This window comes from Polistes canadensis, unplaced genomic scaffold (genome assembly GCF_001313835.1).
Source record: "Polistes canadensis isolate GaletaPanama2010 unplaced genomic scaffold, ASM131383v1 scaffold_110, whole genome shotgun sequence".
Lineage (NCBI taxonomy): Eukaryota > Metazoa > Arthropoda > Insecta > Hymenoptera > Vespidae > Polistes > Polistes canadensis.
The window spans coordinates 485,084-495,492 of record NW_014569657.1 but is presented as its reverse complement, the minus strand read 5'-3'; the positions used below and the strand labels follow the sequence as shown (position 1 = coordinate 495,492).

At 32.4% G+C, this 10,409-nt stretch overlaps 2 protein-coding genes across 4 annotated transcripts in view; one reads left to right on the top strand and one right to left on the bottom strand.

Moving 5' to 3' along the window:
• The first annotated feature begins 1,029 nt into the window (after positions 1 to 1,029).
• On the top strand, positions 1,030 to 2,567 carry LOC106787684 (KRR1 small subunit processome component homolog). Its single transcript, XM_014750254.1, has one exon. The coding sequence runs from the start codon at positions 1,310 to 1,312 to the stop codon at positions 2,330 to 2,332; it is 1,023 nt and encodes a 340-aa protein (XP_014605740.1). The 5' UTR covers positions 1,030 to 1,309; the 3' UTR covers positions 2,333 to 2,567.
• LOC106787683 (polypeptide N-acetylgalactosaminyltransferase 2) overlaps positions 2,423 to 10,409 on the bottom strand; it is a 97,010-nt gene continuing 89,023 nt past the window's right edge. For all 3 annotated transcript variants that reach the window (XM_014750251.1, XM_014750252.1, XM_014750253.1), the window contains 7 exons: positions 8,135 to 8,233; positions 7,496 to 7,563; positions 7,147 to 7,398; positions 6,671 to 6,886; positions 6,366 to 6,585; positions 6,062 to 6,272; positions 2,423 to 5,734 (listed from right to left, as the gene is read on the bottom strand). In XM_014750251.1, coding sequence (XP_014605737.1) covers positions 5,465 to 5,734; positions 6,062 to 6,272; positions 6,366 to 6,585; positions 6,671 to 6,886; positions 7,147 to 7,398; positions 7,496 to 7,563; positions 8,135 to 8,233 — 1,336 coding nt within the window. In that variant the 3' untranslated portion in view covers positions 2,423 to 5,464. The remainder of the gene's footprint in view (positions 5,735 to 6,061; positions 6,273 to 6,365; positions 6,586 to 6,670; positions 6,887 to 7,146; positions 7,399 to 7,495; positions 7,564 to 8,134; positions 8,234 to 10,409) is intronic.

The window sequence follows — 10,409 nt, the reverse complement described above, 5'->3', positions numbered from 1 at the left end:
ATCTGTGTCTAAATTGTCCAAAAGGTGCATAAGTTTTTAATTAGTTAGACTCAAAAATATTAAAATTCTCTCATATTATTAAATTTTGAAGTTTAATTAATGTTCAGTAAATATTACAGTCATTTCTTTTTTCTTGTTTCTTTTTTAAGATATTTTACTATGATTGTATTTTATTAAATTTGCAATTTTTCTTTTGTATATATAACGTTGTTTAAAAGTATTTTATAATAATTAATTGGATATTATTTTTATTAGTAACTTATCATAATATTTGTACTTTTCCTTTTTCCTAATTAATTGTATTTTTTAATTTAAAATCACGCGTTTAAATTTTATTTTATTTTACAAACGGTAAATAAAGATTGGATAAAAATAAATAGGGAATTCAAATGAAAAATGCATCTGTCAATTGGACCACTTATATGCTAGGCTATTTTATCACTTGATTGTATGATTAATATATTTTGCTTTTTGTTACAGGTGATCATCGTTGGATTGAACAACAAACCTTTTATATTCTTTTTTGTTTGAGGCTCTTAAATTGCTTCATTTTTAAATATTTATATAATTGCATTTCTGAAGGCACACACTTGTTTATACACTAAAAATTAAATAGAATTATTTATGAATCTATTACAATTTTTAATTATACTATATATACTATCAAAGAATTTGTCATATACTATTATTTACTATGAAAGAATATACAGATATTCTTTGAGATATTGTACCGTTTTTTAATAGTTCTTTTATATACTCCTGTTTTTTTTTGTCATTGGTTGAGCTCTGCTTTATCGACAGTTTTTAATACTTATTCTTCTAATCATATTATAAGATTTATAATATACATTACAATAATATAATGTTTTTTTTAAAGTAATCATGAATTCTGATTGTATATTTACATTTAAAATAAGTACAAATGTATGTTTTGTTTATGTATCATATTATGAATGTTTTAATTCTTTTCGTTACCAAGTAGTTCGTAGTATAGTACGTAGTAGTACGTCTGTAACTCGTGTCGACAGATAGCGCTTATGAATGAATCGTTCTTGGAAACGCGTTTTAGTGTAGTTATGGCGTTTTTATGTGAAAGCACGTGGCTGAAGCATTGTTTTGAAAAAATATAAAATAATACAAAATAAAACATTATTTTATTGATAGTCTTGTTAACAATCGAAGCTGAGTGTATGCATAATTGAGTATCCAAAAATATCAAGTATAACCTTTAAAAAAATCTTGTTTCATTTCTATTAAAAATAAAATATTTAGTGTAATATTGTAGTTATTACAAATTTTGTTAGAGAAAATGAGTGATCAAGATTCAGAAGAAGTTTCGAAAGTTAGCGGTCCTGTGGATAATGCTTGGTCCTTAAAAATTCCAGCATTTAAGCCTAAAGATAATCCACATCGTCTTTTAGAGGAAAGTTCTTTTGCTACTTTGTTTCCAAAATACAGAGAACAGTATTTAAAAGGACATTGGTCTCTTATACAAAAAGCATTAGATGAATATGCGATCAAAGCAGAGTTAGATCTGGTGGAAGGTAGCATGACGGTTAAAACGACAAGAAAGACTTGGGATCCGTATATTATTGTAAAAGCACGTGATATGATAAAGCTCATGTCTAGATCGGTACCCTTTGAACAGGCAGCAAGAGTATTACAAGATGATATTGGTTCTGATATTATAAAAATATCTTCTCTTGTAAGAAATAAGGAAAAATTTGTTAAGAGACGACAAAGATTGATCGGTCCAAATGGATGTACATTAAAATCTATTGAATTATTAACCAATTGCTATGTACTAGTTCAAGGACAAACAGTCTCTGCGTTAGGACCTTATAAAGGTTTACAACAAGTTAGACGTATCGTTGAAGATACTATGAAAAATGTTCATCCTATTTATAATATAAAAGCATTAATGATTAAAAAAGAATTAGCAAAAGATCCTAAATTGAAAAATGAAAACTGGGAAAGATTTTTACCTAAGTTTAATAGTAAAAATGTAAGTAAGAGGAAACAACCAAGAAAAAAGACAGAGAAGAAACCGTATACTCCATTCCCACCACCACAGCAAGAAAGCAAACTTGATAAACAGCTTGCATCTGGGGAATATTTCTTAAAGGAAGAACAAAAGAGAGCAAAGAAAATGAAAGAGCAAGAAGCTAGACACGAAGAGGCTAAAAAGAGAAGAATTGAACGTAGAGAGCAGGCATTCATTCCACCAGAGGAAAAACTTGAGGATAAAAATGTAAAAAATACAGAAGTAAATATTGATGAATTAAAGAAAAAGATTAAAAAAGTAATGAAAAAAAGTAATACAAAATCGTAGAAAAGGACATATGGGATCAAGATTTTGTGCATATGCAAAATATGAACAAATTTTAAACTAAATCAATTTTAGAATAAATAAATATTTTTCAGCAGAAGTGTCCTATAATTTTATTAGAAAAACTTTATCTAGAATTACTGTAATATTGTAATCTTATCTTATATTTATATGTATGTATACATTTATGCATATGTAATAATTATTATACATTTGCGAAATATAGGATGGAGGAGAATATAGATATTTTTGCTTTGAAAACAAATCAATTTTTATAAGACGAAAAGATGATATTAAAAAAAAACAATTTCGCAATATTAATTTAAACGGAATTATTTTTTTTAATATATGTGACGTAAAATTATAAAATCAGTGTGATTTTATTATTTTACAATCCTAATTATCCTTAATATATTTTTGATTTATTTGAAATATATTCGATCACAATCACATTCTCTTATAGTAAAATTGATTTTCCTAACGATTCAGAAGAAATGACAAATAAAAATACGTAAGGAATATTTCACTAATTAGCCTTCGTATTTTATTTGCGTTTCCTCGTCAATTACAAAGATATTTTATAGGATAAGAATGTTAACATTGACTGATTACTTACTATCTTAATTAAATCTCGAATTCTCTGTGTTATCATACAGTTTATAGATTTGGAAAGTACAATTCTCCATTCTTTCATCGATTTACATTTATATTTTCACTGTGGTAGGGTTTATTTACAAGTATCAGCATAATTAAGATAGAGAAACTTTGTAGTTTCAACTTTTTTATCATGCACGGAAGCAAAGAGAAAAAGTATCGATATTTATTATAGCAGTGAAATAGTATTTCGAGAATTTAGGACGGGAGGAAGATAATAGAATATGTAAAATTATTTACAAGATTTTTTTCGTATAATTCTGCATGGAAGTGAATACCTCCATTTTTAATAAAGTAGGAATTCGTGAGAAAGTTGTCTGGAAAGTGAAAGAATTCCGATGCAGAACACCGAAAGACCAAACTTTTATCACAAATCCTACAATTCTTGCACCTGGATGCGCGTCTACCACATTTTGACTTTGCGAGCGTATCTTAAATATGAAACAGACGTATAGAATTCGTCAACATTTATGTATGCATATAACAACCAACTTAGACGTAACATTATGATTCATTAATATTACAATAATAATTTTATATAAAACAGGTATGTCTGATAAACGTGAATTTTATCGAATACAAATTTTAAAATAAAATCTATATTAATTCGGTCAATCTTTAAATTTGAATGATAATGTTACGAATACGTAGGCGTGTGTAACGCATTCACATTAATATCGTATTTTCTCATTCTCTAATTAATGTACAATATATTCGTTATTCAACGAATGTTCGTTTATAATATCTACACTAAGAAACGTTATTACCTATTTAAAGTATCAATATGTAAAAAAACAATCTCCCAACAAACATTTTCGACTACGGTTATCAACATTGACGACGACATTCGGATGGGCGCAATATCATACAAAAGCTTAATGCCAAGCACGCAATATCGTACAATATTTTTCTATTTCAATCTCCAGTAGATGCGAATCCTGGCGCAAAAACGGCGGCAGTTAATCGTTATCGGCGAAAAGTCGAGGCATAAAAAAAGCCATCTCACATGCCGATCAGCCTAAATTTAAAGATCCATATCATATATTGCTATTTAAGTCACCGTGTAATATAATATATTTATGTACTTTCGCCTTTTAGTTTAACGCGTTGCGGACGAGCTTATAATAATTAATTATACTAATCGTTTCTACGCTTCATCGAAGTGAGATCCGAACACATAATTATATATATATATATAATTATACTTAATCGATAGATCGGTCCGCAATGCGTTAAATCATCAAACGATAAATCGTATCGCTATTCCCATCCGTTCGCACACAACCAAGTAAATATATAATTTCTTACAAAAATAAATCTCTTTATATTTTCGGGAATCATAGAACGTGGAGTCGAAATAAGAGAAACGACTCGCTTCGTCTCATAATTCCACTCTTTTGGATCGGAGATAAAAAATCTCGATGTGACCGAAAACGCCTAAAAAAAATTTATTTAAATTTGCTATATAAAAAAAGGAAGAAGAAAAAGAAAGAAAAAGAATGGACGTAGCGTAGATGAATTTTTTTCAGACTCGTAAAGACGCGACTAAAAAAGCTTTTCTAATCGATCTTCGTGCTATCGTTGACCATCGATAATCGTCAAGTCGTAACAAATAATCTCTTTTCGTTCCTCTACACATACATCTTTTATAGATAACAATAAAAAATAAACACACTTGTGGAGAGTAGACATAACATCGTGAATGACTAGTAAAGAGTATATAAAAAAATAAAAATAATCGAACCTAGGTTTATTTCGCACACATTGTTCTATCGATTCTTTCTTCTCTATAAGGTATGTAGTACTTGTAATCTCAAATTAGTATTCACAAGCAAAATGCAAAATCTCTTGTCGAGTATCTTCTAATATATTTAAAAAATATCACTATGGCGAAAGTAATTTCGCCAAAAATCCGACTTAAAAAAAAGAAAAGAAAAAGTGAAGTACCTTGAATATAATGTAAATGTACAAAAAAACAAAACAACTAACCGCACGAACGATTGTATTTTGAGATCATTAGATAAATGTTTTAAGTATTCAAGTAAATCAAATCGCAATGGGAACATACGAAATCCTTATTCTTTTCTTTTTTCGTTTCTTTTTTTCTTGTCTGCACCCGTACGTAATACATTTTATAATATAAAGAGAATTCTGAGTCATCGTATGATTGGGGTTTACAATAAAAAAAAAAAACCGTGTGTATGATCCGCGATAAGTTTCAAAAAAGGATGATTTGTTCTAGGCCCAAACAAAGTGTGATGGATAAAGAAAGATAAGATAAGAAGAAAAAAGATAGAGTAGGAAAATCTTTCTATTTTTTTTTGCAATAAAGAATTCGTTTCGCACGTTCGGTTTTCGAAACGATCGAAATAACAAAAGGATCGATCCTTTAGAAAATTCGGCGAACTCTAGAGACGAAAGATGTATTATTATTACGCGGTCGAGTAAGGTTATCGTTCTTTATCGAGAGGACGATGGAAGCTAGTGAGTGTGATTGTAGAGATGCCACCTCTGGGTTTCCGCGTTAGACTCGCATTTCTCAGCGGTGATTCCACGTTGAGCGTGATATCTGGAATCCACGCAGACAGGAATCCTGGAGTGCCTTATGAGACCACCTTCCAAGTGTCGCCACTTCTGATTTTCGCTGCCATCGCAAATTTGCATGAGAAGCGTCGTGCCTTTCGCGTAAAGTGGTAACGTCAGGCAAAGATCGTGATGCTTTATCAGACCATCTTTGGTGAGGCCCCATTCCTGAAATCGTCAAATCGTCCATAATTTAGCTCTAAATTTATATCTTACCATATTCCTATCTTTTTATCTTCGTTCAAAACTTACTACTATTCATCGAATCTTTATTTGCGGATTGTTCGAATTAGCAAAAAATAAAACTAGTCGATTATAAATCTTAAGGCCGAATCTAGTATCTCATTAAGAAGTTTTTTTATGGTTGAAAAATCTAAAGAATAGAAAGAAGAGTAATTTATCAGCTGTTCAAACGTTTGGACAACGTGCGTTTTCCGAGAAAGTAATTGAAGAAAATGCTTCGTTACGTTCACTAAATGCATCACTGGTACGTACTTGATTGCCACCGGTATCGTGGCAAGGATATAAACCAACGTTTCCATCTAGCAAATGGCCCATGCTATCCAGACAAGCCGTGCCTTGTTTTAGAGATCCTCCTGGACCACCCTCACTTGTAGGGATCACCAATTCGGGGTAGACGTGTTTCAAATACCAACTAAAAGGCTTGCAGTGCAGTTTTCGTTTCAGTTCCATTCTGTCTTGAATACTATCGAAAAGTAGAGAAAGGATTAGAAAAAATATCGGTTTAATATATAGAGATGAGTTTTAATTTAGTAGATTAGTATAATAATAAACTTACTTTCCATAAGGGATGTTCCGTGCAAGAGGTACAGCATTATAATAAAATTGTTTATAATCATCCATCCATACTTCAGCAGCACGTCTCGTGTTCCGTGCAAATACGTTCCCACTACCTCCAGGAAAAGAATAAGGATGACGTTTTCTAAAGACATGACCCACTCGAGAACACGGAATGATTTCCAAACTGCCACCACATTGCCATACTCGAAATGATATTTCTGAATAAATATATATAATCGGCAAGTATTCATAAATAGATATTTCTAAATGAAATGAACGTTGAGAATTGTTCAATTGTCTTACCAAGATTTTCACCACCCCAGACATCCATTTGAGTGTCGTATTTTCCAAGTTTCTCGAAATAAGCTTTATTGATGACGAACAATCCACCAGCTATCATTGGCGTTCTGATTGCTTGCGTTGGATCCTTTTGTCGTGCTTGTCTTTCAGCTTGGCTCAAATACTCCCATTTAAAAACCAAACTCCAATCGAACCCTCCTCTCAAATCTGCCGATGCACCTGTTATAGAAAATGGTATTGATCAAATTTTTTCGCTATACATATAGAATTTGGAAATTTCTCGGATAATCGTTTTTCACGTTGCACGTACGTTTATTTAACATTTACATTAATGATTTAGATATTTTTGTATTTAATTTACCATCGAACATAATTTAAAACTATAATTTGTATTTTTTAAATGAACAATAAGTGTAGTCAATCCACTCGAAATTGAAGCGAGAGTAATTTTTCAATGACAATAGAGGAAAGCAAATTACCGATATATTGGAACGTATCCATGCTGATAACGTCGATTACAGGACAAACAACTCTCGTCGGATCTTCTGCTACTCTCTCTAAAAGGGGTTCCAACCAATCGGCGTTACACTCGCAGTGAGAGTCCAAAAACGTTAAAACGCTAGCAGTGGCTGCATCGGCTCCTCGAACTCTTGATCTCATTAAACCTTCTCTTTTTTCGTTTCTAATAACTCGTACTTTGTGAATCCTTGACAGTTCTTCACCATCTTCAGCTAGAACGACGAATGACGATTTTATGTTTTTAGAAAAAAATGTGTCTATAATTTTAGTAAAGATCTACGTTAAATTGTAATTAAATATAATACTCACGGTGATCGCTGAAATCGTCGACCAATATGATCTCCTTTATCAGATGCTCGGGACTTCTATTAAGTACGCTAAAAAAAGTAAAAAAGAAAGTAAAAAACATAGAAGAAGAAAAAGTAATTAAGAATTCTCGTTAAATTTGAACGATCAATTATATGGTCGTCTTAAATAAATTTAAGGCACCGTTACGCCTCTTGCTTTAGCCTTCGCGAAAACTTGCCGACTCTTGACTACCGAAACTCTCCTTCATATTTTTTTTCCCTTTCGGTTTTCATAGATGGAAAAATGTTTTAATTAATACGAGACCTCCCCCCGAGTTATGAGAAAAATCTCTGATTTATGCTCGATGCCAGAAACTCGTGAAACGAAAAGAAAGAAGGAGAGAAGAAAATAGAGAAAAGAGAGCTTGATGTCTCGCCTATTTTGAACGCGTACGAATATAGTAAGCGTGACACGCGATAGAACGATGGAACGACGATTAGAAAATTCCATAGGTCGGCATTCTGAATTTCTTCACTTTTGTAGAACTCGTATATATTGCAGTCACAACTTTCTTTTTCTTCCTCGTTTATTTTTTGAAAAGCGATTATTAAATCATAACGTAAGTTCAATATCATTTACATTGAAAAATATAAAACTTACCTTACTACGGTTCTTAACAACGTCGATCTGGCCTCGTTATGAAAGGTAATTATGACGGAAGTAGGTGGTAGATCTCTTCGCCATTGTTTCATACGACACCTGGAACAATAGGAACGAAAAGGGAATATTTGGTGAAAGATGCGAAGGACTTATAAATAACTAGATTATAAAAGCAAGAGGGTCGTACTTTCGAGGATAGCACGATATCGTAATCGAATAATATTAAGTCAAGTAAAGTGGTTTTCTTGAAAGCAGTCGGCATTATAATTCAGAGAAGAGACGGTAGAATAGGAAAGAGAAGAGTTGGACTTTCGTTTCGTTGAAGTAAGTCGACGCAGAGGGTACATAAACGTGGTTAGGTGACTAGCACGATCCCAATATGTCGGACCCCTCCTTCGTGAGATAAACTCATGGGACGTGTGTGGAATGTATTTATTTTCTACGCGTTCTCTCACAAGATGCATTTCCGATGGGAAAAAATTTCTCTCTCTCTCTCTCTCTCTCTTTGTTTTTCTTTCTTTTTCTTTTGAAAAACTCGAGCAGACATTACGTCGCTATGCCATCAAGAATTATCAGCAAACTTCTACAAGCTAATACGATTGTCGAGATATTTTCATGAAATCGGGATAGGTTCGATAAACGCGACTTCTCGATTAAAGTTAGAAAAAAGGGATGTTTCGAGTTATCTCAAAGGACTTTTAGACTAATTCAAATTCTTCATAACGTTCCTTAAAAGTATATCAAATTTTAGTTTGATTAGAGTAATTTCGCAAGTGTTAGTATTTTTAGAAGATATTCCCTTTTGTAGGATGAGAAGCAAGGACTGTGGCAGATTAGTCCAAAAGGATTTATACATTCACTCTAACCCCGTACGAGCCGGACGTGAACATATTTGCTAGCTACTAAAATTGCAAACGAGCTTCAGGGAAAGAAAGAGAGAGAAAGAGAAATAGCAAAGCCGCGTCCACGAGACGAGATGGATCATCCGGACGGTTTAATTCGAAACTTCAATTTGGTGTTGTGCTGTCCTAGCGCTTAAGTGGATAACGCGACTGGACTACCGATTTTATCGACTGTTCGAAATTCGCGTACGCATCGGACGAGCAATGTATGCGTAAACATACATACGTATTTTAACACTGCTACAAATCGGATCGATCGTGCGAACGCGGACGCACGACAACGCAAATTTGTTTGGGTATTTCACGAATTTTCATAAACGCTTTTCTCTCTCTCTTTCTCTATCTCTTTTTCCATATTATCATATTTGAAATGAATAATGATTAAACAATAATGTAATGAAGAATACAACACCATTAATCGATTCACATATTAATTATGAAAATAAATTCTACCGCGGGAAAATCAGGAATATATTTGAAGAGGAATTTAATAATAACAAATTTTTTATTTTTATATTCCAAAAAATTGTAGATTCTTCAAGATCGATGATGCATAGGGGGAAGAGTTTTCAATCAAACGAATTTGGAATAATCCTTTCTCGCACGATCTTCCGATAATCAAATTAAGGATAAAGGAACGTTCGAGCTTAATTCCGCGGGAAAGCATCGGCAATGCTCAGATTGAAATGTACTCGTATATTCTGCGAGCTAGTTTTGCGAATAGGACGCTAGTAATACTCGACGGGGAAAAATAAGGGTAGTATAGGAATAAAAAAAGGATTCGGCCGAGTTGGACGCGAGATAGAATTAGGACAAGCGTTCAGTACCACTTGGAAAATAAAGTTTTTCGCTTGTATGATTCCGAGCAATCTAGTCTTCGGACATCGGCAATGAAAGGGTAGATAGTTGCTCTGCTGAATATTGAATTTTTCATTTAACTTCACTCTTGTCGCATCTCTCTAGCATGGAAAATCATAATTATAGAACAAAGTAGGTATAATATGTAAATTGGTTCTAGGCTATACGAATGTTCACTTTTACTTTTCTTCCAATGTTCTTCTTTTTCTCTAAATATTTTAAAATCTTACGACGATCATATAGATGGATAAATAAATAATTAGATAGATAGATAATTTCTAAATAGTTACTTAGCTAAGAATAAATTTCGTTTGCGCAAACGTGAGCGTATTTCGAAACATTCGGAATTTCCATTAATATTTAAATACGCAGGATATTTGGATAATGACGATCGACATATGTAAATGAAATCTCGTCTATGCTTGTTGGTTGTGTGAGTTATGAATACAGAGGACAATATATATTCTTGATAATGTTCCAAACAGATTAATACCGTAACACTGATTTTTATTGCT